This window comes from Lathamus discolor, chromosome 4 (assembly GCF_037157495.1).
Source record: "Lathamus discolor isolate bLatDis1 chromosome 4, bLatDis1.hap1, whole genome shotgun sequence".
Lineage (NCBI taxonomy): Eukaryota > Metazoa > Chordata > Aves > Psittaciformes > Psittacidae > Lathamus > Lathamus discolor.
The window spans coordinates 46,811,263-46,835,375 of NC_088887.1; the positions used below are offsets into that span (position 1 = coordinate 46,811,263).

General features: G+C 42.3%; 2 protein-coding genes across 9 annotated transcripts in view; one reads left to right on the forward strand and one right to left on the reverse strand.

The window, feature by feature from the left end:
- Positions 1-13,550, forward strand: part of MAP3K15 (mitogen-activated protein kinase kinase kinase 15) — an 89,371-nt gene extending 75,821 nt beyond the window's left edge. For 4 of the 8 annotated variants that reach the window (XM_065677335.1, XM_065677336.1, XM_065677340.1 and 1 more), the window contains 11 exons: positions 114-271; positions 3,121-3,304; positions 5,714-5,891; positions 6,621-6,795; positions 8,716-8,901; positions 9,223-9,328; positions 10,527-10,737; positions 11,615-11,757; positions 12,235-12,332; positions 12,450-12,526; positions 13,027-13,550. In XM_065677335.1, the coding sequence (XP_065533407.1) occupies positions 114-271; positions 3,121-3,304; positions 5,714-5,891; positions 6,621-6,795; positions 8,716-8,901; positions 9,223-9,328; positions 10,527-10,737; positions 11,615-11,757; positions 12,235-12,332; positions 12,450-12,526; positions 13,027-13,147 (1,637 nt within the window). In that variant the 3' untranslated portion in view covers positions 13,148-13,550. Of the gene's footprint in view, positions 1-113; positions 272-3,120; positions 3,305-5,713; positions 5,892-6,620; positions 6,796-8,715; positions 8,902-9,222; positions 9,329-10,526; positions 10,738-10,854; positions 10,950-11,614; positions 11,758-12,234; positions 12,333-12,449; positions 12,527-13,026 lie in introns of those variants that run through there. The other 4 variants (XM_065677337.1, XM_065677344.1, XM_065677342.1 and 1 more) reach the window with 4 other exon arrangements.
- A 131-nt stretch (positions 13,551-13,681) lies between these two features.
- Positions 13,682-23,759, reverse strand: LOC136013472 (pyruvate dehydrogenase E1 component subunit alpha, mitochondrial-like). Its single transcript, XM_065677345.1, has 10 exons — positions 23,697-23,759; positions 21,459-21,632; positions 20,626-20,752; positions 18,778-18,869; positions 18,299-18,391; positions 16,788-16,943; positions 16,516-16,587; positions 15,577-15,644; positions 14,679-14,787; positions 13,682-14,114 (listed from the first exon to the last, which is right to left on the reverse strand). Exons 2-10 carry the CDS (start codon positions 21,528-21,530, stop codon positions 13,950-13,952), a joined length of 954 nt encoding a protein of 317 aa, XP_065533417.1. The 5' UTR covers positions 21,531-21,632; positions 23,697-23,759; the 3' UTR covers positions 13,682-13,949.
- Between the last annotated feature and the right edge of the window lie 354 nt (positions 23,760-24,113).

A 24,113-nucleotide genomic window follows, 5' to 3' on the forward strand; every position in this document is an offset into this window, starting at 1 on the left:
ATTTTGGCTCTGCAGGTTGCATTTGGCAATTTTTGTCTTGCTTAGTGATGTGTTAATTCTTTTTAATAAGAATGAAAACTATAAAACTTGACTATTCCTTTTGACCTCACCAGGAACCTTGCAGTACATGGCTCCAGAAATCATCGATAAAGGACCACGAGGATATGGTGCACCAGCAGATATCTGGTCACTAGGTTGCACCATTATTGAAATGGCAACAGGCAAACCTCCATTTCATGAACTAGGGGAGCCTCAAGCAGCAATGTTTAAAGTAAGTACAGCTTTTTTTTTTTTTTTTTTTTTTGCTATAGACTTTATAAATTTTCAAATGCTGACTTTATTTTTTAATATTAACTTAATTGGTAGTAACCTTTCGTTACATGGGTTATCTTGCACAAAACCACAGTCTGATCTGTGTTCTTAACTCACTGAATGATCCCTCTCTGCACTCGGCTGTATTGCTGTAGGGGAAATAGGTCATGACTCAGAGCAGCAATCTGAAAAATGAGTAAAGACTTATGAAAACTAATACTCTCTGCCCTCTTAATTCTGCCATCTCCTGCTCTTGGATTATTATTTTCTTCTTGGCAACAAACTCTCTGATAATGACAACCAAGTTATTACTACTCCTTTCAGTCTTCTAGCAGATGCCTTTTCACCTTAGTACCTGGCACATAGTTGAGCTGTTCAGTGAGTTACACGTGTTACTTTTCAGCAGTTTATTGAGCTGACAGGAAGCACTGGTTCAGTTCTAGGTGCTCAATATGCTCTGTGCAGGCTCATGAGGTAAGCTCTGGCAGGGCGGTGTGTGTCCCTACATCCTGCTCATCAGCACTTCCAGGCCACAGAGTTGTGTTCTGAAGTTTCAGAACTGGCATTTTTAAAAAATACACTTTTTGCCCTTCTTTCTTCAGGGATATGGCAGAGTTTTTATCATTGTTATTGCAGACTCTGCTAATGTGCAATTGTCAGGCATTTGTTTTTGTTTTCTGCTTCTTTTCTCTGCTGGGACCTGCTTAGAACTGCCTTTTACTGGGCACCACAAATTGCAAACTGTGGTTTCTTTTTGCTGTGTAATAAAAGTAAGCAAGCTGGAAGCTAGGTTTGAAGCCAGGAATGAAGCAGGCTAACTGGGCAAGCATGTGAAAGAACAGAAGCCTGAAAACTTGGGATATTGAACTTTCTGAGGTCGCCACCTCCACACGTGCACACTCTGTCACGCACAGGGCAGGTGAGGAGAGCGGAAGGTCTAAGCCTGACTCTGCAGTCACTATGGAAATTGCAAATGGCCAAAGAGTTGGAGGAAGCAGAGAAAAGGGGCTGAGAAAAAAAAAGAATGAACCAAGAACTGGAAATAATTCCTGGTTGAGTGTATGTTGTGTGATATTTAATCTATGAGCATTGTATGTGTGCATCTGGTTCTGTGTGAAAGGATTGCAAAGAAATGACATTCAATGGAGATAAAGTAATGTTGCCGCAGAGTTTCTGGATGATTACAGAAAAACCCTATTCCCCTTGAGCCACAGAGATGAAGATAAGATCAGAGACATGTATTCAAATTTCCTGGTCCTGGGTTTTGTTTAGTGCGTAAGGGTATAACCTGGCACCAATGTGCTACCAGCTTGTGCCGCTGCTGCAGCTGAAACTGGCGGTGTGAGCCTGACCCAGCATGCACAAGGAGCAGGCTGACCATGGAGACAGGCGTGTCAAGAGCAGTTGTCAGAGCACAGCAAGCAGGTGGCTGTCTTCTCTTTTACTCCAAAGCAACACTTTTGCTGGGCTGATGTTTTGCAGTGGTGAAACTATACCCTGCATTTATATAGCACTGTCCAAAATGCACGTGTGGTTTTACAAATCAGGTAGAGATGCTGCACTGGACAGGGTAAATGTATAGATGTTGTATCCTGCCAACAGGATGTGACATCTGTTTACTTACTTATTTATTTATTTAGCTAAATACATCAATTTAATTGTAGAGGTCAACAAGCTGCATGTATTAAAAATGTTACATGCAGAAAATACTAGTTTTGAATGTGCTCAGAGCCATGGTTTGGAAGGCCTTAATGCATTATTAGCGTTTTATATTCCACACATAGAAGAATACTCAAACAGTAGCATGACTGCTCAGCACTTTTTTCTTCAGCTTGCATTGAAGTTGAACCACTATTGTGAGTGCCTAATGGTGCCACAGTGTGTTAATGCAGCTGTATAATGAGATTATTTAAAAGCAGCTGACACTTGTTTAACTTCTGGGCTGCTGTCTCCCTTGTGGCTGGCCACCTTCTGCCTGGCTCTCCAGAGCCTCTTTTATGTAAAGATGCTGAGACTACAAGCCCTAATCTTGCCAGCTACATACCATACAGTGCACACATGTTATGCAATTCACACTTCCAAAGATTTATGCCAGATTGGCATTAGAGATTAAGAAAGCAGTGAAGGAGCGGGAAAAATCACTAGTGAGCAACCTGTAGAATCACGTTTTTTCATTATTTAAAGAAAGGGGCGGGAGGGAGGGGTGTTGTTAAACCTTGGGACATCATGTGGTTTTCAGTTAAATAACACTGAAAGGCAAGGGAAGACATCTGGCCCTGTGCCGGGGGTGGTGATGAGGTCTGGCATGGTCATTATGAGCATTCATACAGGAAATTTGGCAGTGGCAGGAGCACGACAGGTGCAGGCCCCAGGCAGTCAGTGCTAGAGGAGGAATTGCTCCTGCTGCTGGGAACGAATGTGCTGGAAGAGTCACAATTGAGACACACAGTAGTGGGCAGGGGTGATGGGAAGCCTAGGAAATAACTGGGGGGATTTGTGGATGGCAGAAGCAGCATTTGAAGCACTTGGTGAGGATAATGTCCAGATGCTGGGATTGTCTGAAGGTGGATGGTTGGATGCTTCCATACCTTGACGTAGGTGTCCACATGGATCTTCGCGCCATGTTTGTAATGAAGTAAAACAGGATTAGAAGCTCGTTGACACTTCACTGCTTTGTGTAGGTAGCTGGATCACTCCCTTTCCAAGCATCAGAGGCAATATGAGAGATTATACTATAAGAGAGCTTTGGCCCATGGTCTCTGCGTAGTTGTTTAGTATAAATAATTTCTATTTGTGTTTTTCTTGCAGGTTGGGATGTTTAAGATTCATCCTGAAATTCCAGAATCAGTGTCTGCTGAAACAAGGGCCTTTATTTTGCTCTGTTTTGAACCTGATCCTAGTAAACGTGTTACAGCATCTGACTTGCTCAGAGATTCCTTCCTGAAACAAGTAAACAAGGGCAAGAAAAGCAGAATTGCATTCAAGCCTTCAGGTAAGGAATTATCAGCCAAATCCAAGTCAACATCATCATTAAGTGTTATATAAAAGACTGGAATTGTTAAGCACACTCTTTTACAAAGGACATTTCCCTTTGCCAAGAAAGCAGCAAGAACTCAAATGTGAAGTGTCTGTGATTTGCAATTAGACATTTAAATTTAACAATTCCCAGAAAATATGGTGTCTTGCTATTTTGCATTTTGCTTGCTGAAATCTCCCAACCCTATTTTTCCTCTGCCCAGAAATAAATGCCTCATTTACAGCAAATTCCAATTAGAGAAATGGCAGTTGGTGAAGACTTTCCAACGCAATTCTACATTTTAGATTCAGAATTACTTCAGAGGTCTGAGTTTTATAGAGTAGGTGTTTGGCACCTGAAAGTGCAGGTCTATCAGGTGATCAGGTCTGTATAGGTTGGCATTTTCAAACTTGGTATGTGACTTACTTAGAAATTTGGCACAGAGCTGCTGAAGTAGCTGTTTAGTGGGTTATTTTATCTGCTAACATGTTCCTCCTTTACATCTGTATATCAGCTGGTTTCTCAGTGATGAGACAATAAACCTTAATATAGACCTGCCAAATAAATTATTACTGTTTGAAGGAACTGTCCATTTAAAAATAGGCAGACTCATTGGTCTCGCTGCTTCTTTCCCCTCTCTGTACACACACACATGCAAGTACTCCCAATGCAAATTGAATTGCTGAATGGAATTCTAAGGGGAACTAGCAGAGAATTTGACATCTAGCTGAACTGGGGATCTCTTGTCCTGAGGGGCACTGAGAACTGCAATCCCTGCAGTTACACTGGGGTAATGGGAGAGTTCACACTGCTCAGCCAGGGCAGTGGCAGTCAGGAACTGCAATGATGTTCTCTGTAGCTTTTCAGCCCTTGCCTGAGGATGCACAGTACTAGAAAGGAAGGAGCTTGCCTTGTTAGCTGCCCTGAGAGCAACAGGCTCTTTGTCAAATACCAGGGGAGGTGCAGCTGTCTTCTGTCTTCCGTCCGTCCTTCTGCTCTCCTCCTTTCTTCTCCCACTCGGTTATGGATCTGCTTTAGATGGGCAGAGGAGCAGGTGCTGCAGGGTTAAGCACTGACCTGCAGCAAGCAGCAAGCTCAGTGCGGGCCTTCATTATGAGGGGAGTGGGCAAATGCTATGAAAATTGTTTACTGGGTGAGGAAAGGGAAAGGCAATGTGGCTGCAGCTGAGCATGTGCTCTGCTGTGCCAGAGCTGGGAAAAGCTGTGCTGGCGGCTGCAGCCATCTCCAAGGGAGTTTGGTGGGGTAAAGCAGGTCCTGGCCCAGCAGTTGCCACAGTCTCACCTTCAGCAGTTCACTCTGCCTCCTCCCTCTACTGTTTCCCTCATTGCCAATTTCCTCAGCTTTGTGCCCATCTTTCCTCCATGTCTCCATCCCTTTTTTATTTCCAATAATAAAGACAGCCCAGAGCAAATAGCAACTCTTACTCTTGGGACAGCAGCTTTCAGTTTTCTGTACTGCTGAGATGTCTTAAACCAGTTCTCACAAAGTGACACACATTGTTTCATTTATGTGACTGACCTCAGCCATTTGAACATCAGTTGCGTGTGTCAGAGCTTTCTGAACAGCTTTTAACTTCAAACTCTCTTCCTCCCCCACCTCCACATCATTTGTAGTGACAAGCATCAAAAACTTTCATGATATTTTAGCTTCATGGATGTCTGCAGTCTGACTTGACAGAACTTCTTCCTTACCTTTCCAATCACGTAGCTGTAAACTGTCTATCAGGATGATAGCAAACCCTCAATATCTGTTATTTTTAATTTGTTCTTACTTACAAGATGAATTGGAAAGCAACAAGTGATTTCCTTTAGGCTAGTGCTGAGAGAGAGCCCTTACTGAGGGCAAGGGGACATGTAAGAGAGGCCTCAGGTGTTAGAGAGGGAGCAAATGTTTGTCCATTAACACAGGCAGAGGTGAGCAGAGTGGGTATCAGAGTGCTTTGTGCTTAGAGAAATGGCTGTGGTGGAGCAGCGATGGTCACCTGTTGGTTTGATTCAGGCTCTTAAAGAGCTGTATGTGCAGTTGTACCACTTTGTGAAGCCAGGGGAACCAAGGGGGAGAGTGTGTGTGTATATATGTGTGTGTGTGTACATGCCAGAACAGGTAACAAAATGGCATTCTATATGTGCATCTAGCTGCTTTGCTGTCTTGGGTTCAGCAGCTAGCTCATTCACACCTTTTGTTACTTATGCATATATTGATTTTGAGTTGTATCACTGCTTTCTGTCAATAAGGTTACCTCTCCCTCAGCCATTTTGCAAAATGAGGTCTTGATATCACTGAGGATGATCACAGCTGTTTTAAGCACATTGCCCTTTTCTGCCTAGTTCTGTTACATGTTTTACAATGTCTGTCTGTTCGTAGATTGTAATCGTAATACGTACCTCCCCCTGCCAATCCATGGAGAACAGGCTGGCAGTAGCAGCAGTGAGCATGGCTCTGTTTCGCCAGACTCTGATGTACAGCATGACATGTTTTTCGAAAGGCCAAAGAGATCCATTTCAGAGATTCAGACAAGGCATCCCATTTCCCATTTACTAAGGTAAAGCATTTGCTTGTCGCTTGACACCCACGAGGGATTATGTGGATTTAATTCACATTTTATCTGAGGGCAATCTTTTCACATAATGACTAGATAAGCAGGCATGTTAAAAACAGCAAGCAAGTTGCACAGGCAAGTTATCAGCTATTTTAGATGTTGTCTAATTAATGAACAACAATTTTTTCTCCTGAAGGTTTCTACATATTGATAGACTTCCCCCATTTCCCCCCTCAGTGAATAAATATCAGTCATCTTACTGATGATGGGTATGGATTCAGGAGTTAGTAGAGTTAGAAGAGTTGATCCTTCCCATGTACTCATGAAAAAATGTGGGAATGTGGAAGCAGAAAGGCAGTTCTGCTCCTCAGAGAGCACCAAATGATACTTTCAAATGAGTATGTTACAGTATGGGGCCAGAAAAAATAAAGTTACCTTAGTCCAGGGTTTTCCAGTTTCATCCCCAAAATTGAACCAGTGGTGGGGGACATTAATACCAGCTGCTCAGCAGGATGAAATCGGCCTCATACTTCTGGGTTCAGTGGGGTTTATGCCAGCTGAGGATCTGAGTCATCTTATGTCTCAGATTTAGTATTTAACAGTCTGATCAATCCACTGCTGCAGTTTAACTCATGCTTTAAACTCCAAAGTATCCCTACCGGCTTCTGACAGTACAGCTGCTGTTGCTAATGCTGTGTCTCTCGTGTTCGTGTCACCCGGTTGCTGACACAGTGCACCTGATGAGGGCTCAGCCTCAGAGGACAGGAGCTCCTCTCCTTCCATTGAGGACAAGGATTCTGGCCTGTTTCTGCTGAGGAAGGACAGTGAACGCCGAGCAATCCTGTATAAAATCCTTAAGGAAGAACAGAATAAAGTTGCTTCCAATTTGCAGGACTGTATTGCACAGGTAATTTCACTTCAGCTCTCCTTTTCCCATGTCAAAAGGAAGATGACATGCCAGGTAGCAGTACTCCTTTTCTGGAAATTAACAAATGAAGGTGCTTGGATTATTCCTTCTCAGTGCCTTTGATCTCTCAGACTGGACTTATTTCCTGAGGAAAAGGTTTGAGCCATTTGATATGGGGTTGTGAGGCTGGTGGGTTGGGTGGTTTTGATGTTGTGGTTTTTGTTGGCTTGTAAAGGGCAGGGAAATGGAACACCAGGTAGTAATTGGTAGGCTTTGCTTCAAGGATAGATAACTGATTAACGGTTTTTAATTCAAAGCATATGTAAACTAGGTGCTAAGGACACTCCGTGAATCTTTAAGAAGCTAAAGTAGATTTTCTGCAGCAGGAAGGGTTGAATGGGAAGGTTTAGTGACTGTAAAGAATAACAAGAGCAATCCTGTGTTCATTTAACCCATACCTAAGCAATGCCACACACCAGAAACAGTTGATTGCTTAGCCTTTTCTTCTTAATGTCTGCTTCTAACAGTAAAAGTACCTGTTCTTGGCAAAGCTGTGGTTTTTCATCTGGACACCATTCACATGAAGGGGATTCTTCTGAATCTTCTTGCAGTACTCCTGGCCAGCTGTTGGTCCTGGCACAAAGACACTTGCAGCACAGCTGCCAAGAGTCCTGCTGCTCCTGCGGTGAGCCATGGGCATGGGCAGCCTGCTCCACACAGCATAGCACAGGGGTTTGCTTCTCCCCTGTGACTTGCTTCCACCACGAACTGCCTCATAGTGCAGAGCAGCTTGTCCCTGACTGGGGGGCCCCTTGTAAGGCTCCACAGGCCCAAGAGGAAAGCCCACAAACTCAGGCTGGGGAACCAATTGATGTAAATTTCTGCTCTGAGCTTAAACTGCAGAATAGCTTATAGTCTGACAAAGGACTAAAATTCATGCATGAGATCTTAGAAATAACCAAGGCTCTCAATAATTTCCGAGGGCATGTAGTGACAGGACAAGGGGAAACGGTTTCAAGCTGACAGAGCGGAGATTTAGATACTGGGAAAAAATGCCTGCCTGTGAGGGTGATGAGTCACTGGCACAGGCTGCCCAGAGAAGTTGTGGCTGCCCCATCCCTGGCAGTGTTCAAGGCCAGGTTGGACAGGGCTTTGACCAACCTGGTCTAATGGAAGGTGTCCCTGCCCATGGCAGGGGGGTTGGAACTTGATGATATTTAAGGTCCTTTCCAACCCAAACCAGTCTGTGATTCTGTGATTATTCAGTAACAGCAAGTCCTATGTTAGTCTCCAGCTGTTTTACAGCACTGCTGTAATAATTTCGTTTCCATAATTTATGTAATGCTTCTCCCTTTACCTTTTAATTATATAGGTGGCTGTTCTTACAGGCACTTGGATGACTTTAACTGTGGGGGCTGCTACAACTGTGTAATCTTAGACCTTTTTCTGATTTAAATACATATGTAAACATAATTATTGGCCTAAGGAAATTAATTGTCTGCATAATTACATATAAGTCCAGATCCAGCTTATTGAAAGGATAGCATCTAAAAAAGTGGCGTCTCTTACAGACTGCTGTTTTTATGGAGGAGAGCTGCCCCCTCCAGTGCGTTGCAGAAATGTGTAGGTATTGTCTGGAACCTCTTTCCTTTGTGACAGCCATGGTGCCAGCAGACTTATGTTTTTCTTTCTTGTTTTTTCAATAGGAATTACCATTTACAAACATAAAAAAATCAGTTCTAAAAATGTAGAAAATAAAGGCTTTGCAGAAACAAAGGTTCCGTGATTTCTGTGTGTCAGTGTGAAGCATACACAGACAAAGCCAGAAATTGTAATCCTAAAACTACTATTGTTGCTAAAAGGATGTTTGTTTAATGACTATGGGTTTTCCATGCTATACGTTCATTATCTTTTCTCCAGAGCTCTGAAGAACTGCAGCTTTCAGTGGCCCACATCAAGCAGATTATTGGGATTTTAAGAGACTTCATACGCTCTCCTGAGCAGAGAGTGATGGCTTCTACTATATCCAAGCTGAAAATGGATTTGGACTTTGACAGCACTTCCATCAATCAGATTCATCTGGTGTTGTTCGGATTTCAGGATGCGGTGAGTTCCATGCCCGGTGCAGGGGTAGAGAGTCTCTTCCTGGACAGAGCTCAACCCAGGGATTTGCAGCTTCCCCAGTCTTCCTCACTCCTCTTCCTCCTTCTACTGTGAAGGGGCTTGAATGTCACAGTCTGGGCACTGTTTGAAAGCTCTAGCCTAAAACTGTCAAAACTGTTACTTAAACTTTCAAAGGTTGGGAGGGTTTTAGTGACTCAGGCAGTTGAGATTATAAAACTTCATGTGGCTATTGAAAAACATGATTCTGTTTCCTCAGGAGTAAGCAAATGTTCTTTGCCACTACTTTTACTCATTTATTTATAGGTGAACAAAGTATTAAGAAATCACTTAATAAGGCCCCACTGGATGTTTGCAATGGATAACATAATTCGCCGTGCAGTCCAAGCAGCAGTCACTATACTTATTCCAGGTAAATCAAAGCAGCTGAAAATAATCTTTAAAGCAAAAAGGTGGCTGTTTGCAGATCAAAGAGTTGCAGCAAATGTAACAGTTTAGATGTTTAATCTGTCAGCATGCCATTAACTGCATCCCATGTGCTACTACATCAAAAGCATAGGGTCAGAATGTCATACAGAAAGAAGCGTTGATCAGGAGGATTAATGCTATACTTGGGGTACAAAAGCACATAATGAGGAGATAACTAGTGGTTCTGCATCACCAGTGTGGTCCAACCGTGACCAAAGAGGGCAAATTAAATTCAGTCCAGGCTGGAACTTTTGAAGGAAGAAAGAAAATGACTCTACAACATTGTAATGACATCCAAGGTGGGTGACACTGCACAGGTTTGGTTGTGTATTCTGAAAACTGATTACTGAGCTGTAGAACAGATGCATAAAAGGGAGGGCACTAATATAAGGAGGAATGTAGTCTTGGCCTTCAAATGGATAGTAGGAAAAATCATCACCACCTAAGGAGGAGGAGGATAACTGATGAAGAAGTATCTAGGACTAAGTGTGAGTTGGAAATCTACGAATAGTTTTGTAATTAAGTCTTCAAGTGCTGGGTAGCACTTCCAGTATAAAAACGTTTGGAGAGCACTTAGTGAGGGTGAGCCCTTTCAGTTCAAAGTTGCTATTGTTTTTAAGCCAAATATGCAAAATTTTTTAGGACTTTGCTTGTAGAAGAAAAATGGCAGCCATTCTTTGGTGGGAAGGGTGGCCACCAGCAGCAAGTATGGAGAGAGCTGGGGTTAGAATTGCTACCTGGAGAAGAGGAAGGCTTTGTAAAGTTTTGATCCAGGGCGATCAAAAGGAGAATGATGATGCTTTGAAAGCAAGCTTTGAAGAGTTTCTCATTAGCACATTTAGTTTCTTATTATTCATTTAATCACAAATGTATTTGTCCCCTCTACAGCTGTAATCTACAGCTACCTACCTCTACTGGTATGCTACAGCTAAGCTACTACATTGCCACCTATTTTAGAATTGATGCTGGAGAACCTGTGGTCCAGCTTGCATAAGGCTTTGCTACTCCCCTGCTCAGTATTGCAGTAAAGCAGAAGGTGTAAATAGTCTGCTTCCTCAGCTGAAGCTCCCCCAAGAGCAAGCTGCAACACCTCTGAAGAGAGACCTGTCCAAAGAAATTCTCTTACCCACTTTCTTTACCAGAGCTTCGAGCTCACTTTGAGCCAGCGTCAGAAACTGAAGGCGGGGAAAAAGACGGAGATGAAGCAGAGGACAGTTTCCAGCCCACTGAACAAAACAGGGCTGAGGATCCCACCACCACATCAGGAGTCAGCACCCTTAGTTCTGTGGTGTCCCACGAGGCTCAGCAGCAGCTTAGCCTGGAGCTGGGCAGACTTAAACAAGAGACCTTAAGGTAATACTCCTGTAAAGGCTGTAGATTTATTTTCAGGCAGTCTTTGAGAAACTCTCAGATGTTGCTTTCTACAGTGACATGCATGTACCTAACATCAATACTGCTCAACTACCACAGCTGCCTCAAGGTGAAGCAGGCCTTCCAGGAACACAAAGGGATTCAGAATACATTGGCAGTACCAGTAGGACAACTCAACAGCCTTCAGTATCGAAGTATTGTTTCTGTGTAATTAATTGTTTAATTGCAGAATGTCATGTTGTATTTCTACTGTTAAGTAATGACGCTTGTGCAACTGTGTGGTTTCCTTCCTGCTCCCTTGGCTCCTTTGACACCACCTCATGCCGTAGCACTGCTCTCTGAGCTGTTCCTGCAAGGAAAGGCCAGAGCAGCGCCATCCTGGTCCACAGGGCAGGCTACCCACTGATGAGCACAAGCAGAGCTCAGCAGAGCCCCTCTCCTGTTTCTCATGGGTTACTGCATTTGTAGGCTGCTGCCAGTGTGTTAACAGCTTACAGTCTCGTTCTCCTTCGTGGATGTGATGTAAATCTGTCATTGGAACACTCCTGGTTAAACATCACTGTTACATTGCTCAGTAGTAAATTGCAGTATAAAGGCAGCTCTGCCTAGGGAGGATGCAAAACAGTTGGAATAGAATTTACAAGCAATTTACTAAATTCTGTAAAGATGAAGGACTTAAAGTGCCATGGATAAGCAAGTCTCAGACAACAAACTAAAATCTGTAAGCTACAAAATATGCTACTTAAGACAGTATCTCTCAAGTGTCTCTGTCCTTTGGTAGTCATTAAAAATGATAAATGTTTTTTTCAGCTAGACTGACTCAGTATGGTTGTATTTGATCTCTCTTGTATGCTAACAGCCTTTTGGAAAACCTCGTTCAGAAGGAGAAAGAGTATCAGACCCTATTACGACAATCTCTGGAGCAAAAAACTCAGGAATTACACTTGCTTCGATTAAAACTTAAACCTGAAGGTTATGAGGAGATACTGCACACTTTGACAGGTGCACACTAATATATTTTTTTAAAGGACAGAGTGTTGGGGTTGTTCAGCCTAAAGGCAGCTCTGGGAGGCATTAGAGCAGCCTTCTAGTACCTAAAGGAAGCCTATGAGGAAAGCTGGAGAGGGACTTTTTAACAAGGGCATGTAGTGATAGAACAAGGGAGAATGGCTTTAAACTGAAAGAGGGAAGATTACCATTACACGCTATGAGCACGGTGAGACACTGGAACAAGCTGCTCAAAGAATACAGTCCACACCTGGCAGTGTTCAAGGCCAGGTTGGGCAGGGCATGAACAACCTGGTCTAGTGGAAGGTGTCCTTGCCCATAGCAGGGAGCTGGAACTGGATGACTTTTAAGGGCTCTTCCAACCCAAACCATTCTATGACAAAGAATGCTTTAAGCTTCGGTAGTCTGAAACTGACCACTTTAGCCCCGGTTTTGAGGTGCATTAACCTTTACATTTGTTTTCTGTTAAAGACTCCAACTGGTCTGCAGCACCCTTTAGAGTGAATGCAGACCCTGAGCTCATGAACTGGCTGAAACAACAAGGAGCAGACTTGCATGCCATTAAAAGGGTAAAAAAACCCCAAAAAAACCAAAAACCCCCCACCTTTAAAAATAGTCACTGTAGTCAGTATTAGCAGTTTTCTTCAACAAGGAAATGTTAACTTAGGAATAAATTTGCCTTTTAGTTTGCTGAAGAAGATTATACACTAAGTGCTGTCCTTAATGATATCACTAAGGATGACCTGCGCTACCTGCAGCTGCGGTAAGAAAGTATTTCTTAGTTCCCTGGTGAGACTGTAATTGAAGTAGATTGCAAAACACTTTTTCAGAAGTTCAGTTATTGAAATAATCAGTGACCGGTCAGTAGCAACTGCTGCGAATTTCCTCGCTGGTTTGTTGTTGGAAGTCTTTCACGTCTTAACTGATGCAGTGAAACAACTGCACCTCTGGTGCTTCAAGCTATCTGAGTTTTGGCATTTGTCAAAGTTGGGAGTTCTTTCTGCACCCTTCAGGATGATGTAATCATAGGGATAGCAGGCATCCAGCACTTGTTGTGCCTGCTCCTTGACTCAAGTCCTTTCCTCATCATTCTGTCGGTCAGCCCCTGGCTGACCTGGAAGAGGCCACCTCAGGGAAGTGTGTAGCATTTCCCGTGTAGTGCCATAACCAGTACAGCCTTGGGATTTCTAGATTTTACTTCTTGCTAACTTTAAAGAAGATGAGGAAGTTTTCCCTAATGCTTCTCTATTCTCCCTCATACAGGGGTGGACTTCTCTGCAGAATTTGGAATGCAATCTTAAACCACCGACAAACATCTGGCAAGACCTCTGCACAGGTGGTTCCTGCTTCGGAAGGAGAACATGACATGGGAATAAACAAATGAAAACTGCATTCCCTACACTTAAATTATTAGATGTATATATACATGTCTGTACAGTGGCCCTGCAGGCCTTACACAGCGATGTAGCTTGTTTGACCTTCAGTGTAACACACGGTGATTAATACAGCTTTTAAGTCAGTGTCAATGCACTTAAATTATTTCTGACAAGAGTAATGCAGAAGTCAAATGCTTGTCACTGTAACCTAAAGCATTAGCTGAGGGAAAAAACACCACCTTTTCTGCAAACTGGGTTGGCTTTAGCATTGTGAAAACTGAAATATTTAAGATGTTAACAGCTCTGGCGGTTGGAGCAGGGAGGGGATGTGCCAGAGCTCATGGCACCTTTTTGCACATGCCTGTATGCAACTTTTGTATTAAAGCTGCCTTCACAGAACTCCTAAGAAAAGCCTGGTGCAATGTCTTCCTTTATTAACGTTCCTGCAGCAAACCCACAGCATCTAAAGGGCATTTGTGGTGGTTTGGGGAGGAAAATGGTTCATCAAGAAACAAAGCAAACAAACTACTAGGTAAGTGGTGTTGAAGTTTAACTTTTTTTTAACTGTACATAACAGAGCAATCCAAAGACAAGTCAATAAAGCAGATACAAAGCAATTTCAGTAAGCTGCTGCTTTAACTCCTTCCGAAACAACATTCAGCATGTTTAACAAAATCCAAACTGAGATGGATTTCCCACAAACTTCCCCATTTGAAAGAGCTTTTAAATAAGCTTAAGGGTTATTTCTGAGTCATTTAGGTTCCTGTAAATACATTCAGTTATGAATAAATTATGACAGTAGACAAGCCTTTAGCTGGTAGACTTGTAGCTTATCCACTGGTTTGGGCCCCGCACTTCAAAGGGTGGCTCATTGAAGTAGATGTGTTGACAGAGATCTTCCAGTGGTGGCTCCGGGTCAGTGGTAGCAAACTGAGCCGCTTCCTCAATCTCCTTCCTTACTGCCACATCAATATCCTAAACCAAGAATGGATGCTGATTAGAAGGCAGTTGAGAAAAGCATCCTAATTCTGAATTTAAACACAATGATGAAGTGTCGGTCAGAACTAGTGTTAATGCTGTTTACAGACATAGATGAAAAACCTGTGAGAAACCCCTCCCTGCTAAACTGCAGCTTTTTGTGCCTTTTGGACAGTACCTATACCTTGCTGCCAGAAGAACATGACCCCACTGATCTACAGTTTCTGTTCTGATTCTCCCAACCACTGAGAGGGTCAGTGTCAATATGGGGGCTTTATTAAACACAGCTAATGAAGGTATTTATAACATTTACTTAGAGGACCCCTGGCTCCTTCATGAGGATTTTTCACTGTTGACAATTTATCTTTCAGACTTTTAGCCCCTTCCTAGGTAGTTGAGAAGGCCTCGGTAATTTTGACTTCATCTTACATATGACAAGAGCTGTAATTGAAAGATGATCTCCCATGCACACAGCCTTCCTCAGCACCCACATGTGCTTTTCACAGCTCATTAGCATGCAAATCCCCCAGAGCTTGCTTATATGGCAACTAAAAGCCATACCTTTAATTCTTCAATGCTAGCCAGGTTATTGTTGACCATTCTGTCCTTCAGCAAAGTAATGGGGTCACTTTTGCTTCTCACTTCCTGAATTTCTTCCCTAGTGCGATAGCTAGGAGCAACAGAAACAGGGACATGAACTGCTTCAGAAGTGTCCTTGACCAGAGGCAAGGTTCAGGATGCAGCTCACTCTTAGAAAGGAGTGAACAAAGAACTGTCAGGAATGCAACGAAAATACAGTGAAGTTCATCACTCAGAGGGTGGCACAGCTACATCTGGAACACTCCTTAGATCTCTAAGTGGCAACCGAGCTAACACAGCTCCAGAAATAATGTAACGTAGGCAGGGGAAAGGGAGCAATCCCAGCCTGAGGCAGTTCCCATGAGGGGCTGCATTTCCTCCTTCCCATCACCCCTCAGGTGATGATGCTAGATGATGAAGCTAGATGACTTGCTGCATGCTTCCAATTCACTACAAGTTTCCAAAACACCAGGCTACACCTCTGCTTCATTCAGATATATCAGTTGGTACAATGCCTGCGTCTTCTTGACACCTGCCTCTTTGTATTTTTAAGAAGTGTTCTACTTTACTTGACTGGACAAACCAAATTGTTCCTGCAATTTTAGCATATTGGCCTATACATACTCCAAAAACCTCAGAAAAGCATGATGCTTTTCAGTCAAAGGTCAATTAGAACACGCTATGACTTTATACTGAAAGCAGAATTCATTAATAGAAAGCACAAAAGTTTGACTTTGTGCTCACAGTCATCTATAGCAGTTTCATCATAACCTTTATATGAGCTTCGTAACACATTTAAAGATGCAATCTAAGAGTTTCAGGAATTTGACCATCACTACTTGGTTGTTTCAGTGAATGCCAAGGAAAAACATCCCAGTACCTTATTCCAGGGTCACTCATACTATGGCCATGGTAACGGTAGGTCTGTAACTCCATCACAATAGGACCCTTAAAGAGAAAAAAACCAACAAATCAGCACAGGGCATGTTACCACCTTAAGGGACCAATATGTGGCTATAGCAGCAAGTATTTGCTATAGGTGAAATGCACCAGTGATGAATGATTGTAACTCAGTGTTTTTCTCCATTTAATTTTCACAATACTACCACAACTAGTAAAATGCAGCTTCACTCTTTTCAAATGAAAGCATAGATTGATACTGTGAACTTTTATTCTCACATTCTTACTGAGTGGCATTAAATAACTTCTTCCCTCCCAGGGTCCTTCCACCATTAGTCAGACTATTTCCAAATGCCAACTGTTTCACTGCAAAGTCTGAACTCACAGAACCTTATTCTTCTGCACAAACCCTTCTCTTTTTCTGTTGTACATTCCCAGGGCAAACCTCATTTCACCAAACATTAAAAAAAATGCAAACCCAGTGTATGGTACTTGGATGACAGACACTAATGCTGATTCACATGCTAATGCTGATCTACATCTGTGTAAATATGCAATGATTAGTATGTTCCTTCATGCTTCCCCTAATTCATCTCTTCAAAGACAACAACTGCCTGACAGCCAGGACACCTTTCACAACAAAATTTAACTGAAGTAGAAATGGGGGGAAAATGTGCCAGAGCGTTGGCACAGATACATCTATTTTAAATGTTTGAGATCACTTGCATGCTAATGAATTCTAACAATATTAAAATCCTACACAATTGCTACATGTACAATACTATTAAGAAAAAAGGGAAATAAATGTCAAAATGTTTGAACAGTGACTGGAGACAATGGGCTAGATTTACTTTTTAATGCAGCAGTAATATGGCTAAGTATTTCACCTATGTAAAAGGAATGACGACTACAGACTTACTTTGCCAGATCTGCAGTGCTCAGCTGCAAACTTCGTTGCTTCTCGAACACAGAGAACATCCATGCCATCCACCTGAAAACAGAAACTACACGCTGAGGCAAAAAAATGCCAAAACCCAAACTTCCAATTTCAGCACTTCAACAAGCACAACATGAATTCAGTTGCAAATTTTCCTATATTTAAGAAGTATTTATAAATTTATGTATAAATAAATACATACATGTGTGCATGCCCGTTCTCTCCCTCAAAAAAACAACAGTGTCTGTACTCACCCTGAGACCTGGAATGAAGTTTCCTCTTCTGTAGTATTCAGTACTGGCTGCAGCTCTTTCATTTGAAGTTCCCATTCCATACCGGTTATTCTCACAGACAAAAATACAAGGCAACTTCCACAAGGCAGCCATGTTGTATGCTTCAAATACCTGGCCCTGAAAGAAAAAGTTGCATCTAGACAGGGACATTGGCCTTCAGGCATTAGGCTCTACTGAAAATCATTTGTCTGTAGAGGTCTAGCTAGGAGAAATTTCAATCCTAAAAGTGATCTGAAAACAGCCACTTGCTGCATTTCAGCAGGAATTAAAGAGAAGGTACACTAAGTAGTGTGACCTTCATTTCAACTATTATATCACAGAACTTAATTTTGAAACCCATGTCAGTATCTGTGTTAGGGTAGCACAAAACCTTCAACTTTAACTGGAATATTTTTGCAGCAGTCAAAAATCTGTCATAATTAATTAATCTGGCAGGATGCTGCTATAGCAAAGAAAAGTTTAACCACAGTGGCTGTATCAGCCTTGCTACTCTAAGACAGACACAGAGAAAACTAAGAACTGGGATCTTGCATCTGCTTTGAAAGTGGGAAATTTTATCAACAATACACTCTAAACAACTAGTTTCTTATCTGGCTGAGTGTTTCTGCTGATAACATGACAAGACTGGCCAGAATGTCAATAGTAAGCAGCTCTGTGAGCTGCTCTGTTCTCTGTCTTCAAAAAGCTAGGTTATGTGTTTCTCCATATTCAGCAGCTGTCACCTTCACTACTGTTGTTCAGAGATCTCCTTACAACACAAACACTTAAGGGTGACACAAGTGAGCCATGTGCAACCGGAAAGAGGAGAGCAAGAGTGACTGGAAAACCCTCCCCCCATGACTCACATAGCATTCACATAATTAACTGTTTGCTCCACACACTCCTTGAATAGCTACGGAAGTGAAGGAGCTGAGCAGCTGTCTTTCCACGACAGCAACAAGTGTAGAGCTCAAAACGGGCGTGGGGAAGGACAGATGTTTACACAGGTCAAAAACATGATAAAAAAATCCAGACACAAGCTACATTCCTGATATACAAAGAGCATACTCTTCATATAATTCTTGAAGGACTAACACATATAACACGTTCTAGTACGCTAATTTGCAAGGTGCATGAAACCTACATGAAGTTTGTCTCAGTGCACAACACTTCGCAACAAAAGCCCTAACAAAAACTGCAGTGAGCTGTAGAACCAAGGGTGTGCATACCCTTCTCTCTCTAGGACTATTTTTTCTGTATTAGTTGTCTCTTTTTAGTGAAGTATCCTCTCAGCAGAAAGCCCGACAAACAATCAGAGCAGAAGCTCCAAGTCAGATACTGCCTGGGCAGCAGCACTACCAAGGTAGGGCGAGAGGTGCTCCCCACTACTTGATGGAAAGGCAGAGCTCACAGCTCACAGCTCACAGAACGAAAACAAACCACCAACAGCCACTCTCCTCCTCACCACACCACACCAGACAAAGCTGATTTACCTGACTGGCTGCACCATCCCCATGTAAGGTCGTGCAGACTTCATTTTTACCAAAGTATTTACAGGCCAGCGCAATCCCAGCTCCAAGAGGAACCTATCACAGAGTACAAGAAAAAAACACCATTTTACAGCAATGCATAAAGGAGTTGGAGATAGGCAGCTTGTGAATTGTGAAGAGACTTTTACAATGTCAGAGACCCGCTCAACATACATGTAGTCAACAGGTAACTACCAAACCACTTCCATTTCTGCCAATCTCTATTACAGCTAAAATTCACACATCGCTTACTTATATCTCGATGTGATACATCTTTGCTCCAGATTACTAAACAGTGAGCAAAACAGAATAAAGACATCACAAATTTAGCAGCCTCAGAGCAATGGTGGCTGCATACAAGCTCACACCACAAATACTGAAACACTAGCAGAGGACAGGAGCCACATTCAACTTGTGCTTTGAAGCAGAAGTTACGTTTATACCTGAGCACCAACAATTCCATTTCCACCATAGACGTTTTTGGCATACATGTGCATTGATCCTCCTTTTCCCTTTGCACATCCTCCTTTTCGCCCTGTAACATGAATAATAAGCAATGTACTTTTCCATAGGAATAATCCTATGCAAATGCGAACATCTAATTCAATTCCTAAAGGTACTAACAGTAAGACCATGTTGTCATTATGTCTATGTGGAGTTAAGGAACAACAGCCATTCCCTGAAGTGTTTACACTTAAATACATCACAAAACAAATAAGAGAAGAGTTTGAAGAGAACGATAAAGGAAACCTAATTCAGGAAATACAGAATGAGATTAAGAAGAAATTGTACAAGCAACCAAGAAGTTTCAGTGCTCTGCCTATGTACAAGAACTTTCTGAAAAATGGGGGGGAGTGGTGGTGGAGGGGTGGTGTTTAATAGCCAACATGGTCCCTGCCTGCATCTCATAAATATAATCTGTAAAAAGAAGTATATCCAGTCCTTCCTGCTTTTCACTTGTGCAACAAAGGTGTGAACACTATTCCAAATTAGTTGCAATAATCTACACGTCTTCCCTGTGACAGAACCAAAAGCAAAGAGTTACAGATAGGACATTCAAAAAAAGAAAAAAAAAAACAAATTAACACCACCACAAAATCTACACAGCTAACAGCTCCTCTTACCACCCCAGGATAAACATCAAAAAGTTACCAGGCCAGCATTATTCAAGCTACAGTTTGAAAAGAAGTAGTGCTCCATGAAGCATTACAGCAAACTATATGAGCTGATCTAAGAACATGAAACTTCTCTTCAGCCCACCCCATCACTTATTCTAATCTGCTTTGCTACAAGCTGCAGAGGCTTCTATGTTATTCCTAATAAGCACAGATTGGTTGGCTGGGGTTTTTGCCTTAGCCTTGGTGTTCATTTTAGAAGTTGACTCCATGATCTCTCTCTGGAATTTGTTCTTCTCTTTCTTACTTAATAGCAGATCGCTTTTATTGTCTGTCTTTCTCATATCTTTCTCATACCTTTATGAACTGGTTTAATGTGAGCTTTTACGGAACCTGCCAGATAGGGCCAAAGGAAAAAAAAGTCTAATTTTAATCTGTTACTAACATACATTCCTAACACATCCATTCTTAGTATACACACTTCTTGTCTACCTCCAAAACATGCTTTCCTATTTTAACGTTTCAAGCGTGTAAATTCTCAGATCAAGTCTTTATTATACCAACGACTCATTGAGGCCCTCAAACTCCTTGTTTCTTCTCCACCTCTGGCATTCGTTCACAGATCTCTTAAGAGTTCAGCAGGCTGATCCTCTCTTCCCTGCTCCACCTGCAACTCTGCTGTGAACAGACCATCTATCCTTTCTGCAAAAGCTGACATCTGTGCAGATTACCATTTAATATTCTTGTTACAGTCAAGTTTTCCCAACCCATTCAGTTCATCATTACAGGCAGTGTTCACCAGTCTTTCTAAACCTTCAGAAGCATAATTCTGAAAATCCTAGTCTCTCTCCTAGGGAGGGTAATGCCCTGTCCTGTTCAGAACTGCCACAAGCAAGTTCCATTTAAACAAGCTGCTGCAACACAGTAAGTACAGCATACGCTATCATGAGAAATTCTCTGAGTTTGTGCTTTCAAAGTGCAAGCACTTAAATATTCCTTATGACTTAAGTCTTATAGTAAAACGTGGTGGCATGGTTGCATCATAACATTGTAAATCTAAACCACTTCTGATGCCTCAGTAGACATTGTGCATTGACATAATTTTCGACTGTACTTAAAAAATTCTGCCACAAGTACATCAGCACACAAATCCTCCTCATTTTACTCAGCACAAACCTGTAAGCTCAGTGAGAATTTCTCGAATAGGCACTCCTCGTGTATAGGTAAAGCCATGAACCCTGTAAGCTGTTATCACATGGTCTGTAGGCTTTATGGCAGCTTCAATCCCTACGCAGCAAGCCTCCTGTTACAAAGAAAAAGTCAATTTAGCAATGAAGAGAAGCAAACATCCACAGCCAGCAGTGTGGCAAGGGCCAGCCATGACACCCCTATACATCAAACCAGGAAGAGTATTAACACAGGAGACCTCCTTAAATGCCAAGGGGTGGCAGGCCTCGAGCTGTAACAGCTTTGAGCTCTGAATCCCAACCTCATGGTGACTCACAAAAGCAGACAGGAGGGGAACGAGGCCTGTACAAATCTGCAGACTTTTTCTACACCCACCTCCTAAATGAAGCATCTAAACAGCTGCAATTCAAAAATGTCAGCTGGGAATGGGCAGACAGCAAAGTTTCACTTTATTCATGATATTCCTGCTCCTGGCTGCTGTTTTACAGTGGCCACATGATCTACGAGACACTGCCTGAGGACAAGGATGTGAGCCTCCAAATGCACCGCATTTACTATGCTGCAGTTGCTCATTCCTCTCATTCAGCTGATCTTCAGATGCACCTTGCCTTCTCTCTCTCCCTATTGCTATGACAAGATTTCAGGCATTCCCTTGTGTGCCAAGACATTGTTTTTAAAGAAAAAATGAACTACCTCAAGGCTCCAAATACCACTTCAGACACTGCACATCTAGATTTACTCTCTACTCCAGTCAAATCCCTACATTAAATAAGGTGAGACAATAAAAAATCCCTGGGGGAAAGAACAAAAAAAAATCTTACCTGGCCATCATATAAGTGGCAGAAGCCACGAATAATCTTCTGCTTGTACAGCTGGTCAGCCTTCAGCTCCATGCGTCAGATGGACTGCATTGTCTTGTAGTACTGGAGGCCCTCCTCTCGAGTCATCACTGTGGTGGTACTGGGGCCTTCTTCTAGGCGATGAAGGTCACATTTCTGCAAAGTTGAACACAGTTATTTCTTGAAAGTAATTCGTCCTATTTACGAGTATCACATAGTTTTTATGACGGCCTGTTTCCAAATTCAGTGTAATATGCTTTAAAAAAAGAAAGCCAGCGAAACCTAAATTCATAGGTCAAAATAAGCATCAGGGTTTGTGTGCTATTTCCACATTTAGGAAAATAAAAACTTCTACTAAAGTTACCACTCACAACATTAAGTCTCGTAGTTCCTACTATCAGGAAATGAAATACAGCCCTCACAAAACTTTTGAAAGGCACGTTTCCATGGCTGTTGCAGGCTAAATATTTGGTTAAGAGCTACAGAGGCCTAATGAAGACATGATATAGTTTCCTTTGTGAATCAATTTGTAAGATCTGGCTGTAAGACTGGACTTCATCTTTTCTACCACCACCTGTACCAAGCAGTAATAAACCACTGCTGCACCAGCCACCCTGCCAGTCAAACCACCACGTGTACAGCACAACTTCACTCCCAAATGATGGACTGCACTGAGAGAGAGCTTACCTTAGGCACCCATACAGAATAAATGAAATTAAAAAGAATTAAAATGCAGTGAAGCTTAGTGGAACAATTCAAACAAATTACTTCATCTGTGCGATTAAAGGGACAAAACACTGCTATATTGGATAAGGAAAGCTTACATTAAAGCAAAGTCTCACAAGAGCAAATCAGCTGGCACCTAGGTGAACTGGATATAACACACGGGCACACCACTCAAGAATGCTACTCAAGAAATTTAGGAGTCTTTACAGGTTCAAACATTAAACCTTGTATCTACTCAGAAAATAATTTTCTTACCAACTTATTTTCCCTCCCTTCCACCTGTGCAACAATTTCAGTACTTTACAGGCACAGAAACGGAGCAGATCGAAGGAAAATAAAATAATTTCTTTCAGATTAGGGAGTGGTTAGTAGGTCAAGAGAGGTTCTCCTCCCCCTCTACTCAGCCTTGGTGAGGCCGCATCTGGAATATTGCGTCCAGTTCTGGGCCCCTCTGTTCAAGAAGGACAGGGAATTGCTTGAAGGAGTCCAGCACAGAGCCACAAAGATGATTAAGGGAGTGGAACATCTCCCTTATGTGGAGAGGCTGAAGGAGCTGGGTCTCTTTAGCTTGGAGAAGAGGAGACTGAGGGGTGACCTCATCAATGTTTACAAATATGTAAAGGGTGGGTGTCAGGATGATGGAGCTAGGCTTTTTTCAGTGATATCCAGTGATAGGACAAGGGGCAATGGGTGTAAACTGGAGCATAGGAAGTTCCACATTAACATCAGGAAGAACTTCTTTACTGTAAGAGTGACAGAGCACTGGAACAGGTTGCCCAGGGGGGTTGTGGAGTCTCCTACACTGGAGATATTCAAGGCCCGCCTGGACAAGTTCCTGTGTGATGTACTGTAGGTTACCCTGCTCTTGCAGGGGGGTTGGACTAGATGATCTTTTGAGGTCCCTTCCAACCCTTGGGATTCTGTGATTCTGTGATTTTCTTTTAATACCTGAATGACAAGCCAGCACTACTGCCAATAGAAGCATCACTTTCTTTTCTACAAACTACCCACAGCAGAAACTGTGAACAGCACCAAGTTAATCATTAAAAGGGTGCCATAGTATTTCCTCAAATATCCATACAGGCCTCAATCAGCTGCACATCTGTAATGCAACACCCATGATTCCATAAATAAAAGGGAGATGGAAAGAAGGGTAGGCAGCAAACACCAGCTATTTGTTTTCAAACAAGTAGAGAAACAATACTCTTCCCTGAGAAGACAAAAGGTTCTTAGGCACCTTTGACACTCCATGCTCACAGCTGCATTGAGCTACCAGAGCTGCAAAGTACCACATTCTTAAGAAACAAGTAATATTACTACACACAGCAAAGCAAGGCACCTCCAGCCGCATTTAGAAATCAAGTCAGACAGCAAAGGGTTTGGTCTGGAAATTCAAACCAGAGTTTCCTAATTGAAAAAGGGGCCAAGTCCATCATGTTAGGATCTACAACACACACAGTCACAATGCCAGTATTAAGTGCTCAGCTTCTTTACCTTAATTTCGAAGGTAGCTTCATTTGCAAAGTCTGTGTAGTTACATGATGCTACCATCACTCGAGAGGCCTTAAAAACAAAACCAACAAAAAAATCAAAACATGAACAATATTTAAATATATTTATCAAGCAAAGTAGGCCAATTCTCAAATAATTTCTAACAGTACTCCCAAACTGAAATATCTTGGGAATTAAACTCACAAGATCTAAAATAAAAAGTTAGTTTCAGAAGACTGTGAAGATCATCAAACCCACAAAAATAATTACTTTTCCCTTCACATGCCAGGTTGCTTACATGAGTAGAGACAACCAACACAGATTTTGACGGCTCTTGGCGCTGACTGGAATTTTGTCTTAACAGAATAAAAAATTATTTGGAGAAACAAATCACTCCCACCTTCCCCACCCCCCCACCCC

Bases quoted from the DNA above. Each gene is read 5' to 3' on its own strand.
- LOC136013472 (XM_065677345.1), bottom strand. From the start codon at position 21,530: ATGGAGCTGAAGGCTGACCAGCTGTACAAGCAGAAGATTATTCGTGGC. The intron at 16,944-18,298 runs GTAAATCAGCTT...TTTTTCTTTCAG, and splicing joins GGGATGGTGCAGCCAGTCAG to GGCCAGGTATTTGAAGCATA. The intron at 14,115-14,678 runs GTATGGCTTTTA...TTCTTGGTTTAG, and splicing joins CTAGCATTGAAGAATTAAAG to GATATTGATGTGGCAGTAAG.